Source organism: Durio zibethinus, chromosome 20 (assembly GCF_047325235.1).
Source record: "Durio zibethinus cultivar Kanyao isolate XHJ-2024 chromosome 20, ASM4732523v1, whole genome shotgun sequence".
Taxonomy (NCBI): Eukaryota; Viridiplantae; Streptophyta; class Magnoliopsida; order Malvales; family Malvaceae; genus Durio; species Durio zibethinus.
The window spans coordinates 3950781-3970159 of record NC_143181.1 but is presented as its reverse complement, the minus strand read 5'-3'; the positions used below and the strand labels follow the sequence as shown (position 1 = coordinate 3970159).

The 19379-nt window shown below is 34.1% G+C and overlaps 1 protein-coding gene and 2 pseudogenes across 5 annotated transcripts; 1 reads left to right on the top strand and 2 right to left on the bottom strand.

Moving 5' to 3' along the window:
• Positions 1–90: 90 nt before the first annotated feature.
• On the bottom strand, positions 91–1775 carry LOC111315536 (aspartyl protease AED3 pseudogene; annotated as a pseudogene). Its single transcript, XR_016330679.1, has one exon. The product of XR_016330679.1 is annotated as an aspartyl protease AED3 pseudogene (transcript).
• A 2232-nt stretch (positions 1776–4007) lies between these two features.
• On the bottom strand, positions 4008–7021 carry LOC111315116 (universal stress protein PHOS34-like; annotated as a pseudogene). The gene is made up of 5 exons (XR_016330676.1): positions 6697–7021; positions 6497–6600; positions 6201–6315; positions 5196–5293; positions 4008–4313 (listed from the first exon to the last, which is right to left on the bottom strand). The product of XR_016330676.1 is annotated as a universal stress protein PHOS34-like (transcript).
• Positions 7022–11269: 4248 nt separating this feature from the next.
• On the top strand, positions 11270–19023 carry LOC111315534 (ubiquitin carboxyl-terminal hydrolase 16-like). Of its 3 annotated transcripts, none has more exons than XM_022917354.2 (11): positions 11286–12037; positions 12698–14075; positions 14162–14250; positions 15399–15484; positions 15580–15742; positions 15856–15976; positions 16118–16275; positions 17120–17204; positions 17285–17497; positions 18068–18129; positions 18216–19023. In XM_022917354.2, exons 1-11 carry the CDS (start codon positions 11754–11756, stop codon positions 18901–18903), a joined length of 3327 nt encoding a protein of 1108 aa, XP_022773089.2. In that variant the 5' UTR covers positions 11286–11753; the 3' UTR covers positions 18904–19023. The 3 variants fall into 3 exon arrangements, with proteins under 3 accessions (XP_089605419.1, XP_022773089.2, XP_089605418.1); XM_089749292.1 differs by having other exon boundaries at positions 11290–12037; positions 12698–14051; XM_089749293.1 differs by lacking the exon at positions 18068–18129 and having other exon boundaries at positions 11270–12037; positions 18216–18373.
• The last annotated feature ends 356 nt before the right edge of the window (positions 19024–19379 follow it).

Genomic DNA, 19379 nt, shown 5'->3' with positions numbered 1-19379 from the left:
TTGTCCAAAGCAAAAGAAATCAGTTTTGTACATATTTTGAAACAAGATCATATATTTTTCAATAATGAATCAAAGGGTTTGTCAGAAAAATGATTCAATAATTGGTTTTCTGATTAGACAACTTGATAATCCAATGAACCTCACCACATCATCTTAGAAAAGAGCTAAAGAAGGCTACAACAAGGCAAAACAGGCTCTAAAACTAGGCATGATCTCCTATAAAAAGTACCAAAACAGGACAAAGACCACTCATAATGAAGCTGCTTGCATTCCTTTTTCGCAAGCAAAAACTTAAACTTACTGTTATCTAAAGCCTAGCCTTAAGCACAAGAAGGCAAAGAAAGAGCAATAATGATAAAGCTAATGAAACTAGTTACAAGCTTCACGAGCAATTCCCAAGCGAGAATTGGCCACATCAAACAGAATCCTGTAATTCTGCTGCTGCAAATTGGCTATTACATTCATGGCGGCGTTCACATTGTTTGGAACTGGTGCTATGGCCAAGCAAGCGCGTGACCCTGCACTGGTATGTAAGAGGCTGTTTTCCATTGGCAATGTCATGGGCAAGCCTTCAAAATGTAATGTTATTAAAGGTGTCTCAGCTTCTGCTGTTGCGTCGAAGCATGTCTCAAATACTCCTATTCTTGAAAATGGGCCTTTCACATGCTTCACAAACTCATCTCGGATTGCCTCATATAAGGGTTGGACAAATCGGGTTACAACCGTACCCGAGTCAATTATGGTCCCCGCCCCGCTGTTCGGGTTAAATGCTAGTAATTCCGGGGCGATGGGTACCCTAACCCGGCCTACGCTGACCCCGGTTAGGTTAACGTAGTAAAGTGAGGGCCGGTGCGGGTTTTTTAGGAGCGGGGTGGTCCGAATAGTTTTGGGCTGACCCACCGGCCCGAGTTTGAGGGAACCCGAGAAGTAGTATGACTTGAAACTGGGTAGACAATATGAAAAAACATTTGAATAGAGTGCCCCGGATTGTGAAAGCAATGACATGGGGCCCCGCCCCAAACCCAAGAGTCCTTGGGATGGGACTGACCCACCAGAGATAGTGTTAATACATCCAAAAGCATAATTTGGGATAACGTCATTGGCTAATCTTAAGGAATCTTGTACCAAGTAGGCTGAGAAGGATGAATCCCCACCATAGGATTGGTTAAAAGAGCAAGCAGAAGTCCCCGTATCCGGGCATGAGAGTCCACGGACCTGGGCACACTGGGGCAAGGAGCAATCCAATGAACCATAGCTTGAAGAAGTGTTGGGTGAGAAAGTGGTAGCTGAGCACCCGGTGCATCCAGAGCACGGAACCCAAGCAACATCATTGCTAGTATCCAGTACCATGAACACGAGCTGACCTGGAGTGCCAATCTTGACCCTTACGACATAGTTGCCAATGTTTAGAACCTGTTGCCCTGAAGCAATTGGAACAGAGGTGGTCTTTTGGGCCACCAGGCTGGACAAGTACTTGACTCTTGCCGAGTCTTTTGATGCCATGTTAATGACTGTGTTGAGCCATGAGTCAGGTTTAGGTGGGTTGAATGGTGAACATCTGCCATAGATTGGAATGACCGACAGGTCTGAGTTATCTGGCTGAGAGGCACAAGGGTCTAAAGCCCTGGCGGTTGAGATGAGAAGAGCAAAAAACAGGAGTGTGGCAGTGAAGTCCATGCCTCAAAGCTAGAACTTCAGCCAGGAGGTAAGTGAGGAATCTAGTGAGTGTGCATTAGAAATGAGAAGCCAAGAAGATTTTATACATGCAATTAGTGCACTTAGAATTACTGAAACAGCCTTGGAATTATGACAGGCAAGAAGCTTTTAGGTGGGTCCAATGTGGGCCAATCAGCACGCAGAGAATAGGCCGCAAAAATTGTGTCCCTATGCGCAATGATGTTCGATCATTCTCAAAAAGTAGCCCCCAAATTGCAGGGTAAACTAAGGCAAAAAGACAAGCTTTAATGCAACGAGACGGCGAGGACAAAGCAAGCCTTGAGTTTCAGTCAGCGAAGTAGGTAATGCTTTAAGCTGAGCATGCCTTATCCAGTTAGATTTCCACCATCAAACATTGCGGCCCTTCTCATCCGCCGAAACATCAATCCTAACAAATTTAGACTTAGATCATGCAAGAAGCAAGTACTTCTTGAAAATAGTTTCATTAAAATAAAAATTTATACTTATTGGGGGTGTGTGTGATTTGTGTATTCAAATTATGTAAAATATTAAAATTTATATATTATTTTATATAAAATTATGTATTATAATTTGTATCAATAAAAAAATATATAATTTATTTTTTTAATTTTGTTAAACATATATATAATAATTATTAAAATTTTAAATCATATCAATTTTATATCATTTATTTATATCATATTTATATTATATCATTATATCGTATTTTAGATTATCAAAATTTTCAACATTTAATTTTGGTTATAAAACGTTTGGTTTACAGTATAATATAGTGATCTTTTCATGCTAATTTCAAATGAAATTAATAAATTTTTTCGAAAGGCATATTTTATCTTTGATTTGAAAATTAAGTATAATTTTTTATAAATTCGTTAAAGTCAATATAAATAAACATGTTTAGAACAACTCCCAAATAGAATCTAAAAAAAAAAAAAGGAAAATCTAAAAAATCCCTTATTGCTAAAAAAATTTTATCATGATGAATTTTTCATAGAAAAGTAGTGACCATGAACCATGGAAGAGCATGTTGGAGTGGCTTCTTAAGTCCTAACCATTTATCATTGGGTCAGTGTTAGGATTGAAAATGTGGGTAATATTGGAGGGTATTATTAGTATAAGGTGGATTAGCTGTTCAGCTCGTGAATGCCTGCTTGAGGAGTGAGGACATTGTTATTTTGTCCGTACGTAAGTTTTGCATGAGATGTGGTCGGTCACGGGCTCACCAAGAACATTTTTCCCGACTGAACCGTGGCCCGCCGTCTGAAAATTCTGTAAGATTAACATCAGCTGAACCTCAATCTGCAGATTCCAATGGAGCTAGATCTGCTGCATCTCATCTGTTGTTCATATTTTAGAATAAAAAATGCTTAATTTCTAATAAACTTTGAAAAACTGAGGACCAGACCACAAGAGAGGCTTTGTTTTTTTGCACTTTTAACTCCAATATTTAGTCAGAGCTCCCCACAGCAAGCTCACGAGGTTGTACTGTTTTGAACATTACTAGTTGTTGTTGTCTTGTGAACCACAATGTTGTCTTTAATTATTGGCCAAAAAAACCAAAAAGAGTCGGAAACTTTGCCACAGACGTCAATTCCATTTGTAGACAACTGGTCGAATTTTAAAAGGAACTATACCTTGGAGTTCGGATCCTTTTCATAAAAATATCAACAATTCAACATATTCCAACAAGATCTTTTCTTTTCTTTTCTTTTCTTTTCTTTTTTTTCCTGTCCTTTTTGATTTAGAATGAATTTCCCATGAATTCTTCATTTTTGTTCTAGCTATCATTGGAAATTTAGTCATAAAATGCAACTAAGATGCAGTGAGAATCCCTCTCACCATGCAACTAAAGGGACCCTTATTGTATGAACATTAAGTATATATCTGACACAATAATCATGAATCTTAGAAATAAAGTCAATAAAATTCAATATGAAAGTTCAGTTCATGATTTTCACTACCGAAGCTGCATTAAACCAAGTCCAAAATTTGACCTCAAAACTTCAAGATACTAAAAGTGCAAGTTTAGCGTAACAGTCAGTTTGGATCCCATCACACCTTCGGTGCAATATAATTAAATTTATCGTACTTTCAATTAAATCTAAACATTAATTTCAGTAATATCAAATCGGTATAAATTTTTCATTAAATTTTTTTTTCAATCACAATTATATATTTTTTTTCAATCGTAACTATAGTAAATTTTATCATTGTTTTTAATCTCATTGCAATCAATTTCACTATCCATCCAAATAAAACCGTAACTATAATAGGGTAATTGGAAATTAAAACCGATGCGCCAGCAGCAGTTGAGAAAGAATATTGGAATTTTATTATGGCCTTTTTAGGTATACAGTAATAAAAACACAACCAAATAAATCAATAAGTATTAGTATAAAGATATTGCAAATTGATACAAGTAATGGCACATACAGGGATGATACATGAATCTTTTCAATGGAAAGCCACTCCGCAGGGAATTTACGATATTGACAGCACAGCATAGCTTTTTAACAAAGTTCTCTCTCAGTGACAAGTCTGCAACAACCCCACATAGAACAAGACAGCAATACCAGTCACATATCACAAAACCACTCCAGAAGAACACCATTTTGCTGAGCATTGCACAACAGATAAACAATTGAACATAAGTCGATGTTCACAACAAAATTTATCAGAAGGAATGACATATCACCTAACAAAGTTGAAGATTATGCCCAGTCCATATTTGGATAAAGAAGACAATTTGATGTGTACGGAGATGGCATAAAGACAAAGCATGCTAATGTACCACCCCCAACTTTATTTCTCTCTCACGCCATACTTATCCCAAGATTGCCGATCCCCTAAAAACAGAAAAATGAAGGGAAATGCGTTTCCCCTGTAGGTAGGTATGCAAAAAAGCAGCAGAAACATGCTACTGCACATTTTTGGATATTGTAAGACTAGAGAGCTTCCAGACAATTATACCAACCTGACAACCTTTTGGCAACAGATTCTAGTAGTGTTATGAAGAGAAGCTTAATGTCAAGGCTAGAAAGCGATCAGCTGTTACTTCAAGGCATGGAAAAATCATAAATTTTCCACTCGATGAGGAGCAATAGTTGCTGGTCTATTTAGAGTTTTGACTAGACAGCAGACGGTAGATATTCAAACAAATATTATTTGATGGATCAAAGAATGGAACCAAAAGGCAAATAGTATTAATTATTAATGGCAGCTGAACTTACACTATCAAGAACAAAAATTTACTTGAAAAGAGAACAAGATGCAAATGATGTACTTCCATGCACATTGCAAAAAGAGTAAAAGAAAAAGAGGATCTTGATCTTAGCTTCTCATCAGTGCATCTATAAACATGAATTATATGCAATCAATGACAGGTTTATAGTAAATTAATTAAAAAAAAAAAAAAGAGAGAGAATAGAGAGAAGAGGACAGGGGAAAAAGAAGATAGATGGAGCCAGATTTGTCATATACAGTGGTTTAATGCATACCTTCTTAAGCTTGGGAGGAAATGTTCTTGCTCTTTACAATCATAACAGGGCATTGTGCACGGTTGGCGCAGTAGTTACTTACACTTCCCAAAAACATTCTGCTGTCATCCAACATAATGAATTTCATCCCATTCAGCTTTGTGATAGATCATAACTTTGTAACATATTTTCAATTTCGTTGCCTGTATGAAGGCTTATAATCATCCATTCCCATGATATTATAAGAACAGAAGAGGCGTCTTTAAATGCATGCAATAGCAACATCTGATGAACGCTATAGGATGACATTGATTCAAACATGAACTCATATTTACTGCTCCTTCAAGCAGGTTTGAGGGATCTCAAAGGACAGACTCTCTTTTCCCTCAAGCCACTTTAACATTGCCACATGGTATCCTCAACATAGTAGTGAATTCGAAAAAAAATCATGCTAGGAGACAAATGAAACTCATAGGTGATGGCTATAATATTTACTCGTATTAAAATCACAAGAAGGAAACTACTTCTTCTTTTGAGCACACGTGACAATGATTCAAAAGACTTCTATTAGAATGCATTACTCTATCAAACAAATTCTCCAATCCAGTAATATAAGATTTTAATTCACCTTTCAACTAGAAGCTATTGCGATTAATAAGCTTCTATAATAATAGCCTCTATGCTAGCTTGATTACAGATACTTACTAAATTCTCATGCCTGAACAGTGACCATGATTAAGAGGGTAAAACAACTTAACAACAATGTCAAATATCAAGTGAAATATTCTCAATATTTATATCTTAGCATCAAAATTTATGTTATAAAACTTGGATGGTGACCAACAACCAATGCAAATAACACGCACTCAATCAGCATGAAATTGAAGGTGTCTAATCAATAAGCTATTACTATTAATATGGTCTAACTAATACAAAGTTTTCCATTCAACCAGTCCATCAGCCTTCTAAAACAATTTGACCAATTAATTTGACAAAGAAAATTAAGTTGCAAGGAGCAGTATATACCTTTTAATAGGGCCAAAAGCACGGGAACCATCACAAGCAAATCAGCATGCAAATTTTCAACTACACAAATCTTTTACTTTGGAACCCCAATCACAACTTGGGTTTTCACGTTTGCCTGAATTAAAAATATTTCGGTCTTAATCATTTTTCTCAGCAAGTTAAAAACCAAATAATAATAATAATAACAACAACATACAAATTATGAATTTAATCTAATTAATTAATTAATTAAGGTCAAATCTCAAAAGACATTTTGTCGTTTTCCGAATAGACGTTAATTATAAAAGAAAAAGGACCTTTTTTTCAGAACAAATCTGCAGAGCATAATTCAAAATCACTTCAGTGATTCTCTTCTGGTGCGCCTCGATGGTCGCCATGAATCCAGGAACCTCATGGTTGCCTGAAATTCAAATTTAAAAGAAAAAATCAATTCGTATCTGGAATAAATTAATCCAATCCAATCCAATCCAAAGGAGGAAAAAAAAGGTGGCTTAACTGGGCCCGCCGAAGGGGATGGCACCGGGATTGAGACCAGTAGCAATGGACGGAGGAGATTGGACGTGGAGTATAAGGAAGTAACCGAGAGATTCGGACATCGGTAGAGTCGGGAGAAGATGATCGGATCTTTAGAGTATCGAGCGCCCATCTTAAGGCGTCCATGCTCCCTTCACTGCCATCAACGGCTACGATTACGCATCCTAAATTTCCAGGCATGATTTTGACTGGTTCTTTGACTTCCGCGACGTTTGGAGATGATCCTGGTGATGATTGATCTTCAGTTTCTCTCTTTGTTTTCTAGCGTCATTAACTGACTCGTTCGCTAATAACTCTTTGAGTTGTGTACGGAGTGTGGCGAGTCTTGTCTGGGCTACTGAAGCGCGCCAATGTCCGCGTTACGAAATTGCTGGCCTTGAAGCCCAATCTTTATTGGAGAAAATGGCAAGCATCCAACCCAATAGATCTGCTAATAATTATCCACCCAAAATGCGTTTGACATTTTGCGTTTTGTCCCAATTGGGTCGCTTGTTAGATTTTCTACATTAAATCCTTTAATTTAAAATTTAAATACTATTATTAAAAAGTTTTATATATAAAATATTATTACTTTTATCAAAATTCAAGAAAATGAATTAATTTTAATTTTTTTCTTAAGTATCTTTTTGGCACTAGTTAATATTTTTATTTTTGAAAAGCACTACTTATATTAATAGTATTTTTTATAAAGAGATTTATTATTAAAAAATATAATATGAAAATATTTTAGTATATACTTATAAAATAATAAATAGAATCGATTAAAAGATCCTTCAATCGGAGAAATATTGTTTATAACAAACACATGAATTTTTTTTTTTATTTTATATATGACACGAAATACTATAATTTGATTAAAACAATTGATAGTTGATAATAAATTTACGTAAAGATTGAAAAAGATTTATATGAATGATTATAACTGTATTTAATGATTTTATATAAATTAAAAATTTTAATTTTAATTTTAAAATGATATTGATGGAATATTAATAGAGGTATTAAACAAATTCTTTCTTTAACGAGGGATGGATCGATTTTAAGATGAGGGTTTTGAATAACGACCTTTATTAATAATAACGTAACAATTAACCATGAACTGACTAGATAATAGAGAGACTTTATTAACCGAGCAAGTAGAGAAGAATTCACTTTGCACGAAAATTATCATCGTCCTTTAAGCCTTATTCGGGAATCCAATGCGGGGAGAATGAATCTCTATGGCCACCATCACTAAGCGGGCCATATAAAGCTTAGCCAGACATTTAGAATAGATTGTTAACTTGAAATTTCTTGTCTCCTTTTTTTTTCCTAATTAAAAAAAAAAAAAAAAAAAAACTTACAAATCCAAATTACATCATCTTCGCTGCGAGTGACCCCATTGCAAAGAGGGTTTCATCATTTCATTAGGGAGGAAAAGAGTTTTCCATCGTACCATATAGTAGCAAAAAGAACTGTCACTGAAGCAAGTGCACAATTATTGAATATTTTTATGTAAATTATAATTGATATTCAAATTTTAATATTCATGAATTTCAATTATTATGGCATTTAAGGTAATGGGGTACACCTCATCAAATTTTTAGCATTATAAATTTTTAAATCAATTAATATATTATTAAAATTGACGTTTATAAGTTACAAATTTAAGAAAACTTATGTATATAAATTTTTTTAATCAAATAAATAATAAGATAAAAATTTAAAAATAAATTAAAAACTTAAAAATATATCTAGCATGCATCATCCTATAGGCAATTACTCTTTTTTTTTATTATTTTTTTGGATAAATAATTGAGGGAATCATATGTTTTTGTTCCTTTGTGAAACTGATTCTACTGGAGTTAGGTGTGAATTAGACAATTTTGTAAGGTTTCCTTTTTGTTATTATTATTAAATGAGAAGATTGTAAACTAGTAAGATGATCAACACGTTATCATAGGTAAGATAGATATATTTTTATCTATTTTATATAAATAAAATTACAATTTGAGAATAGAAAAATGAATTGTAATTATTAAATTTAAATGATCAACACCCTGGCAAGGCATGATCGAGAAATCTCACTAACTGAAAAAAATTGCATTGCTTTTCCAATTTTAAGCTGTATATTTAATCAGGGCTGGAAATTTCCTTACAGATAAGCGGCTTCAAGCAAGTGAATATATCATGAGATTGCATTTATTTGGCTCATTTTTAACAATAAAAATTTAGGTAAAAAATTAATTATAATGTGAACTCAAATCTCATATTCGATCATGCAATAAATTTTAAAAATTAATTTTTAATATATTTAAAATTTAAAATTTACAAATAAAAAATTCAAAGTAAATAAAAAATTTAGATATTACACTTATCGAACTTATTTATAAATAACGATTTAAGTTAAAATTTGATTATCGTATGAATTTAAAATTTAGTTAGATGATATAATCGCTCTTAAAAAATTATATTTAATAAATTTAAAATTTAAATGAAAACATTTATAATTCATTATCTTATTGTATAATATTTTGTAAAAAAATTATTATTATACACATAAAAAAAACAAAATCCATTCAAAGGAGCTTCCGAGAAAGTTAATAAAATACCTGTTTATGTTAACTTGATATAAAATATAACATTATAAATGGTAAAGAAAGTAATGATAGCTTCTCAAGAAAATTCTGATAGCTTTCCGAGAAAATTACGAAGGTGGGCATGAGAACTATGGGTGAGGGATCAGACTGTAGGGTCACCTTGCAATTTGAGAGGAAAAAAAGGATATGACTTGGTTGTTCCAACCCCCAAGTTTCAACTCATTTGCCACGTTGAAAATTATAAATTAAGGAAAAGAAAAGGAATTAGGGTTCTTTTCCTTGCAAGTAGTACTACCATTCATGTCTAGAAAAAAAACCTGAAGCAAAATTTTCCTGAAATTAATGGTCAAGAAACCTTTTTTATTGACGTCTAAAACAAGGTGCGCAAAATTAGACCCGTTCAATCCTGAATCCTGATTTTGAAATAGAGTCAAAAGGTTTATAAAAAAAATTGTGGGAAACAAGCATGATTTCGACCAATAAGCTCACTTACGGTCAAATTAAGTATTAAATTTTATTTTTTATATATAAAAAATCACAGCTTGAGAATGAAAATATGAATTTTTTTATTTTCAAATTTTTTATATAATTTTTCAAAGATAACAATATGAATTGTTTTTTAATATCATTTATAAGATTAAAAATTTATATTGATAATGTATTAAATATTAATTCATTAAATAAATTATCTAATACACTAATATTAAAATTTTTAGACTTTACAAAACTAGGATTAAAAAATATATATTTTTAAGATATATTTAAAAAAAATAAAAATTAAATATGTGTGAATTTTTAATATCATTTATAAAAATTAAAATTTTATATTGATAATACTAACCCTAGAATTAAAGTCCGACGCTAGATTGTATGAAAATTTAGCTCATTTCACACTCAATTTCCAACCGCAAACCACCAAATTTGCTGGTGTAATTACAAAAATTATATATATATAATAAATCAAAGTTAGTCTTATAAGATAATCATAATTATAGATAGATTATGCGAAAAGGTAAAAGTCATAGCTTCTTATCATCAAAAGCTAGAAAAAAAAAAAAAAAGCATCTCCCAATTAAATTCCTGGGAAAGCAATTACTTGTAGAATGGTTTGTTTCCAGCCGTGGAAAACCGGAAGACTAAACAAAAAGAAAAATTGATTTGGGAAATGGTGAGTGAGCCATCATCATCAGCTGTGCACCCTTTCCACCAAATCAAAACAAATGTCTACCGTCCGATCCCTGGTATCACAGCAACCGTCCAACGCAGTACCAATCACGAAAACAACCCCCTCACTAAAAATAAATAAAAAGAAACAAGAGAACGAAGCATAAATAAAATGGAAAGTTTAATCGAACCGGAAGTTAAACCGGTTGTACCCGTGGCCCCCACCTGGTCCGAATATTTGATGACCAAAGATTTCACGCTTCTCGATACCTGAAAACGAAATTCCTTTCCCTCGACCATCAAATTGCCCTTTCTTTATTACGTATCGAAAAGTAAATAGTAATAATAAATAAATAAATAATATTCAAGATTTACTTGCTAATTTATTTTTTAGTAATGAAACGTTATTAATTAATAAATATTAACGTATTATTTATGATAATTTATTATTTTCTTTGTCCTTTTTGTTTATTTTTTTAAAAATATAAACAAAATTATGTCTTATTTTTTAAATATCTAAAATTTTTTATATTTTAAAATTATTTTTATTATTTTTAATTTTAATTTTAATATCAAATACGTTAAAATCAATTTTCTTTTTTTAAATTTCATAAAAATTAATACAAAGCAAATAAATTAAAACAAAAAGAGTATATTTAACAACCGAAGAAAAATCAATAATATTCCTGTTCATCTGTTCATTTACTCTCTGAATATAACCAAATGAAATATAAAAAATTTTATTATTTTTGTGATTTATTGTTAATTTTAAAATATTTTTAATAAAATTAATTAAATTTAATAAACGAACGAAAATCAAAGTTTTTGTTTCTGTAATGACATTTCCATGTACACACTGCTTAAAAATATTATTTTCCGCCTATTTCTCTCTCTAGCTTTCTAAAACCTTGATCTAGAAAATAGAAAATTTTTATGTTGTCGGAAAATCCGCGAGCTGAAGAAGAAGCTTAAACTTTCACTTTTTTGCTAACTCAAGCAATATCAACATTCTTCTCTTACTGTCAGTTCCTTTCAGATTTGTTTATATTTATTTTTTATAAAATTCTCGATTATTTAATTTACGAGATCACGGGGCAGTTCAACGACCTTGTTTTAGTCCAAATTAATGGCTACGATTGCATGCTTGACGGCCGGAGTTTGTTTCCCTTGCCAGAGCGACCCACACGACGACGTCGTTGGAATCTAGTGTAGTGGTGGGATTAGGACGCTAGTAGTGTTTGCCGATTCCGTTGGATGCCTATTGGGTGCAGGATAAATGCTTCTTGCCGGGGATCTAGGGTTTTCGAGCCTGGTCCTTGTGGTCTCCCTTGTTCTTCCTTTGATCGGCTTTTTCATTAGGCGGAAATGGCGGCTCTCTGTAGCCAGGCAAGCGGAGATCAAGAGACTTTTGATTTTGGCATCGGAGGAGACCGCTAGGGCCGAGCTTGAAGCCTCTGGTGGATACGGTACCATTTCCATTTCGCGGAACTATCACCAGTGCGCTGTTTGCTATTGTCCTACTACTACGCGGTGCGCCCGCTGTAAAGCCGTTCGATATTGGTTCGTAAATTTGTTAATTTCGAATTATTGTTTTAATTTATTAATTATTGAGAACTTTTGTTTAGGGCATTTAGTTTGAACTATATTTGAGATGAATCTGATTCTTTATTTGACAATAATATCTTTAATGGTATGCAATTGAAGAATATTTGGTTAGAGAAGTGCTTCAATTAGCTCAGGGCAACTGTGGGTCTAATTTAAACATTCCATAATCTGTATAAATGTATGTAGGCATATAATTTAGCGGTACAAGGTGTGTGCTTATGAAGTGAGAAATGAAGCAATTTAGAAGACTTGGTTCGTAAAAATTAATAATAGATTCAACATCCACAATCTATCATGGATGGGGAGTTTGGAGCTTGTCTTAAAAACCTGCAGTTTTTCCCATGCAGTTTAGGAGTTGAGGTGGTGTATGCTCGATAATAACATTTGCAAATAGTTAAAATGTGGTTCGTTTGAGGGAAAAGAAAAAAGAATACCACCCTAATGAATGGAGAAAATAGTTTAGCTTTTCCCTGTCATTTTATTATAATTTTAAGGATGTGATTTTATGGGACATAGTAAATTATGGCTTTATTGAGCTTTTTTTTTTCTGATGACAGTTTTTATAGAATTGTCTTTCAATGGTATTTTATTTACATCAAAATTTGGATGTTTTAGTTCTGCTAAGTGTCAAATTATTCACTGGCGACAAGGTCACAAGGAAGAATGCCATCCTTCTGCCATTACCGCATACCAGAATCATGATCAGGGAAGTGATTCGGGTCAAATAGTGATGGAACAAGACCAACATGGAGACGGATATGAGATCGAAGAAAAGCAGCATGCTAAGCCAACTGGAACATCCTCCACAGAACCTGCATTCTCTAATTCCACCACAGAACCTGCATTCTCTAGTTTCACTAGCTCTTCTGTGGTTTTACATGGGAATGATGATGATATAAAGGTTGAGTTCCATGCTGATGGGGAAGGAACAAACTCTGCTTTAGAATCTCCCAGTGCTTCATTTTCTGGATTTTCTTCTTCTGCAGCTGGTAGTGAATCATCTGACGATGTTTCTGTATGCGAGAGCATAAGTTCAAATGAGCCTGATAAATTGGAGATATCGTCATCTGCTGATGCTAATCTCGACATGTTTTGGACTGCTTCTGGTGTCAACAACGTGGATCAAACCAATCCATTATCCCCAAAATTTGCTAGGTTGGTTGGTTTGGTAGATAAATTTTGTAAATTAAATCAGACAAAGCCTGATCAAAGTGGAGAGAGCCAATGCAGAGTAACTAGTTCTTCAGGTTTAGGCATTAGTGGTACATGTGAGGGCTTAATTGCTGAGGGTTGTACACTATCTTCTGGTTTCTGGGGCAGAACTCTGGAATCAGTTCCATCTACAACTGATGCTGACAATGAGTCTTTTAGTACCTCACTTGATTCTGAATCTTCCTTACATTTTTCATTTAATTTGTCTGGAAATGCTTCTTCCTCACATCCACAAGGCTCCAAGGTGAAAGCTTCCAAATTGGATGATTCTCCTCAGGGTGCTTTGCGGCATACCAAGCTTTCTGATAGAGTAACTTTGTTAGAAAACGTTGGTCTAGATGCTCCGAAGGTCAGCAACTCCCAATCTTCAAATATTGAATGGACTAACCATATGGAGTGTGGATCTAGCAAAATTTCTCATGTCCCAAAACCCAGGGAAGCTATCAATACAGATGTTCCATTAGTCAGTAGTTTGTCATCATGTTTTGAAAAATCAGGCTCTGGTGCTGTCATTAATGGACCTAGCACTGCTTCTCATCCGTTAAAGTCTTCTGAATCCAGTGCCAAAGAACATGTTGTTCCTAGTGTAAAATCTGGAAAAATTGATGGTGTTAATGCAAATGCGGCTACATTACCTCAGGTTTCAAGTTGTTCTTCTAATGGGAGGCATGGATTGAAAACCTCTATGTGGAAAGTTGTTGATCAATTCAGAGGATCTAAATTGCCGAAATACTATCCATTTGGAGTGAGTAATGAGGTCTCTGGAAAATATAATGATAAGGTTTGCTTAAAGTTGCAATTTTTTTTAGCCGTATTTTTAGCCTCTAACTAATTGGCTTTTAGTTAAATTTTCTTTTGTCTTTGCAGGGACTTTTTCCTTATGAATCGTTTGTCAAACTTTATAATTGGAACAAGGTGGAACTGCAACCATTTGGCCTTGTAAACTGTTTGAACAGGTGATAGAAGATTGGGTTTTTTATTATGACTAATAATTATGGAAAAACTATGTAGAGCATAATTTTTTATATTATATTATTGGGTAAACCCCACTTACACCCCTTGTGGTTTAGCGTTTCGCACAAAACCATTTTTTTTTTTTCCATATAGCACCCTGAGGTTCTTATGCATTCCCACAAGGGGTTATGGTGCTAAAAAAGTAATGAAATGACTTTAACACCCTATATCTGAGCTCAAATTTTCAAATTTGTGCCTTCAATACCTATCAAAACATTAGAATTAAACAAATTTATGAACCTTTAGCCAAAAAAAAATTTATGAACCCAGAACTACCCAATCCCATAATCCTTATTCTGCAAATTTATAAACCCATAGATATTCAAAATACCCATAATCTATTATATCCCCGCTCAAAATTTCTTCCAAAATTTGATAAAAATACTCAAATACCTTGTGGTGGTTATGTTGGAAACGGTGAAATCATAAGGGGTGTAGGTGAAGTTTTCCTTATTTATTTTGTTCATTTACTTTTTCCTTTTGTATTTTCAATAACACAGATCATATGTAGAAGCTACTTTGTTGATTAAGACAGAAAGTAGAATGTGTTTTTTTCCTTTTTACTGATTGTTGTCAGTTGACATGCTTTATATGAATCTTTTGCACTGAAAATGGTGACTGCAACTCCTCAAATTCTCTTAGCCCTTCGCTTATCATGGCGTCATTCCTTCAGCTTTTTATCATGGCATCATTCCTTTAGCTTTGTTTGTTCGATTTCTTGGTGAAGAATCATCATTTATTTACACTCAATTGACAATATGATTCTCATTGGCCCTCACTATTATCCCTTGTGTTGCACAAACCTATAGAGAACAGTTGGATATTGAACATTATACTTTGATTCGGTTACTCAGATGTCAATATATTATGGAGAAAGAGCCAGAAAGAGTGCTAGTTACACTCTTTTAATTGCTCATGTTCTTTCAGTTTAAGCCATTTGTGATGTTGATATCTGCTTGTTTATCATATTCCTCTAAGGTTTAAATTTTCATCTTTTAAGTTCTGTGGAACCTTGGTTAGGTCTATATTTGACTATTTTATTCCCTGTAAGGTTTCTTTCTGTTGTTAATGTGCTATTTACTTTGCACAGCTGTTATGCCAATGCTGTCCTCCAATGCTTGACATTCACTCCTCCTCTAACTGCTTACTTTCTTCAGGGACTCCATTCGAAAGCATGTATGTCCCTGTAATGTTTCCAAAATTGAACTATTTACATTTTTAAGTTTTGAGGTAGCATGTTGGATGACTCTCACTATAAATTGCTTTATCAGGTGCAAAGAAAGAATGGTGTTTCACCTGTGAGTTTGAAAATCTAATTTTGAAGGCTAAGGATGGGAAATCTCCACTGTCCCCTATAGGAATACTGTCCCAATTACAAAATATTGGTAGTCAACTTGCTAATGGGAAAGAGGAAGATGCACATGAATTTTTAAGGTAAGGTAGATTTACTGATGTTTAATGCTTGAACCTTTATCAATGTTTTCTTCACGAGAAATGAGTAATCCTTTCAATAATGTTGCAGTTTATTGATGAATTACAATTGGCAGGTATGCTATCGATGCCATGCAATCTGTTTGTCTTAAAGAATATGGGGTGGTTTCATCAGGTTGTTTAGAAGAAGAAACGACTTTAATAGGCTTAACATTCGGGGGCTACCTTCGGTCAAAGGTAATAGCTTAAGACCAAGCTACATTCTAGCTGCATCTTTCCCTCTCTCTCTCTCTCTCATGCACCAGATGTCTTATCAGCATCAGGAGTTTTGTGTTAAAATGCAAATGATGCATATAAACTTGCTACTATTGTCTGCAGATAAAGTGCATGAAGTGTCATGGTAAGTCTGAACGTCACGAAAGAATGATGGACCTTACAGTTGAAATTGAGGGAGACATTGGAACTCTGGAAGAGGCTCTTCGGCGGTTTACAGCGACTGAGATTTTAGATGGAGAAAATAAGTACCAGTGTAGCAGGTTGGTTCAGTTACAATTTTCAAAAATCTTTTTAGATATTTTATCGACATTATTATCATGCAATGAGAACTGAAGATGAACTTTTATGGAGATAATCATAACCCTATGTCCAAAATTTCATAGCTTTTTATTTATTAGTCATAGTCTTTCAGTTTCTTTAGATTTTGACAATTTGACTTTTGGAGAAATAACAAGGAGAAATTCTCTCCTTTAATCTTAACGTGATGGGAGGATGGACGCTCAAATCAAAGCCATTATTTTCTTTTTCTTTGGCTTCAGTTTTAACTTGTTCGAAATATGGTCTTTGTCTCTATAAATAGCATACTTTGAAAAAGCTCTTGGCCGTATTTTGATGTTTCTGGAGAAACAAATTTTCATCAAATTTGGAAGCTATAAAAAATTGTTTATGTACATCATATTACATTATTTTGTCTGTTGTGTCATGTGATCATGCAAGAGTGGATATTATATTCATTGACAGTTTCTCCTCCCCCCCCCCCCCCCTTTTTTTGACCAAATTTTCGTTGATAGTTGAAATTTGAAATCTAAATTTTATGCTTCTGTTAGATGTGTATACCAAAAAATAAACAAATTTTACAGCACTTCTGCGATGAAATTATAACTGTTTGTCCAAAAAGCTGTGTTTCATCAAAGATTGATAAGTACTCAAGTAGTGAATAGCATAGAATTACTCTGATGATTGATTTTATTAAACATTTCCTTTTATTGTTTAGTTCTTGTGCTTGTTGATTTTGGTGGTGGTAGTGTGCGTGATGATATACAGTCTGTATGGTTGCATCGATTTTTAGAGGTTGCTCACTTTGTCAGTCCTTGGTTCGTTCAGATGCAAATCTTACGAGAAGGCCAAAAAGAAGTTGACAATATTAGAGGCTCCAAATGTCCTAACTATTGCTTTGAAGCGATTTCAGGTACACTTTTCAATAAAGAATGATGTTTTGCTCTTTGTTAGTTGCTGATTCTTACAGCTTAATTGTGTATTATGTTGCAGTCTGGTAAATTCGGAAAGCTTAACAAAGCGATTCAATTCCCTGAGATCTTGAACTTAGCACCATATATGAGTGGGATAAGTGATAAATCACCCATATACAGGCTTTATGGGGTGGTGGTCCACTTGGATATTATGAATGCTGCTTTTTCAGGACACTATGTGTGCTATGTTAAAAATGTTCAAAACAAGTGGTTCAAGATTGATGACAGTGTGGTATGTTCTCTACGCCTATTATCTGCATACTTTAAGCTATTTCATTTGTTTACTGCATGCTTCCTTTACTTAATGTCAGAAGTTTTTGCCATATGTGATGGTTTACCTGTTGCTGCCATATTTGTAATAATTGGCAATACTTTTAAACGCTTCACTTTAGGATCACTTAAATTTCCTGGTTAATAGGAGATATAAGAAAATACTCCCACTTTTTTGGAAATTTTCCAGGGAGGCTTTGTTTTTTTCCTTTTGATTTAGGACCGAATTGGACTTTTATTAATTGTGGTAATTTATGTCTTCAGTTTTAAAGGTAGTGAAAAAATAGAACATACTCCTCTTAGTTAGCAACTTTTTCAGATGTTTAATTTGGAGGCATTAGCCTATGTTTTTTTTTTGTGAGATGTACCAATGGCAGGGTCTAAAATGCTGTCCTAAAGCGCAAAAAATTGAGTTTGGAAATATCCACTCATTTTCCCTCCTCTTGTTCTGTCTTCATGTTATACATTACTGTTACACTTTAATTATGCTAAATGATCTCTTAAGTCTTTTGGGTTGGTGATAATTTGGCAGGTAACATCCACAGAACTTGAAAGAGTTCTAACAAAAGGAGCATACATGCTTCTTTATGCAGGGTAAAGAATCTCAGTTGCTCTTTGCTTCTAAAATTTATATGCTGTCATGGCTGGGGTTGTTGTTTAACAAACTAATTACCCTGCAGGTGCTCACCCAGGGCCCCAAGATTGGTGAGCAGAAGTGAGTCCATTCCATCGAGGGTCAATTCAAAGAATCAGCTGAATTCAAGTTCTTCAACAAATTCTAGTCTTGATGAAGTCTACCCTAGCTCAATTTATCCAGATATTCGAGGGAGCATTGAATCTTTTTATTCAAAATACAATCGGCTGCAAAGGATTTTAGAGGAGGACTCAAGTGATAGTTCTTCTCTTTTTAGCAGCAACTCTGATGAAGGTTCCTGCTCTACTGATAGCACACGAGATTCTACCTGCGCAGATGACTTATTGGATTCTATATTTGGTGATTCAATACGTGGTTTGAACAGCCCCTGTAGGAGTTCTGATTCCGATGCTTCTTCATCTTCCTCTTCTACTCCACTTTACTCAAGGCATTCACCCCTTGCTGATTTAGACCGATACGCTTCAGGTTCTCCTGAAATTTGCAGCTCAGCTAAAGAGAATGTTGTTCTTTTGGACAGACGACCCAGTGGAAGTAGCAGACAGATGGATGAGGAAGGTAAGGGAAATGATCCTTTTTTCCACAATGACACGAGTAAACAGTGTAGAAAGATAGGTAGTAGTAGGTCTAGGGAAACTGACTCGGAGAGATTAGGAGGGGTTAATGCTTTAAATGATGTATCTCTTAGAAAATCGAGGAGGGAAAGAACCGAATAAAAAATTCTATTAGGAGGTATTAAGTGGAGGTAAATAAAGATTTGGGAGGGGTTTGCATGTAATGTACTCGTGTAATTAGCTGGGTTTGTTTAAAGAAAGCAGCCATCACCATTTTGTTTATATCTCTCCATTCTCTTGGTTAATGCAAACGCTAGGCACTTCCCTTGGCCTTTATCTACAAAAACAACATTCATTTCAAGAAAATGAAAACTTCTCTCGTAGTTTGGGACAAAAAACAATTGTACTACATTTTGTTACCGTCCATTACGCAAAAAAAAAAAAAAAAGAAGTTAAAAATGAGACAGAAATTTTACAACTTGGATTCTTCAAGCTGAGTAATGGGGTTTCACGTTTCAGTCAAAGCTAAGAGATTGGTGGAACATTTGTCCATCCCCATTTCGTACATCTGGATCTTGGGTCGTCATAGTGTATTGGTGAGATCAGGAGCCGTTACAAATTCACTTTGGAAAAAAGCT

What these genes read in the sequence shown, in the direction of transcription:
- LOC111315534 (XM_022917354.2), top strand. Translation starts at nt 11,754, where the DNA reads ATGCTTCTTGCCGGGGATCTAGGGTTTTCGAGCCTGGTCCTTGTGGTC. An exon ending in AATAAGTACCAGTGTAGCAG is followed by an intron (nt 16,276 to 17,119) that starts GTTGGTTCAGTT and finishes TGGTTCGTTCAG; the next exon opens with ATGCAAATCTTACGAGAAGG. An exon ending in TACATGCTTCTTTATGCAGG is followed by an intron (nt 18,130 to 18,215) that starts GTAAAGAATCTC and finishes ATTACCCTGCAG; the next exon opens with GTGCTCACCCAGGGCCCCAA.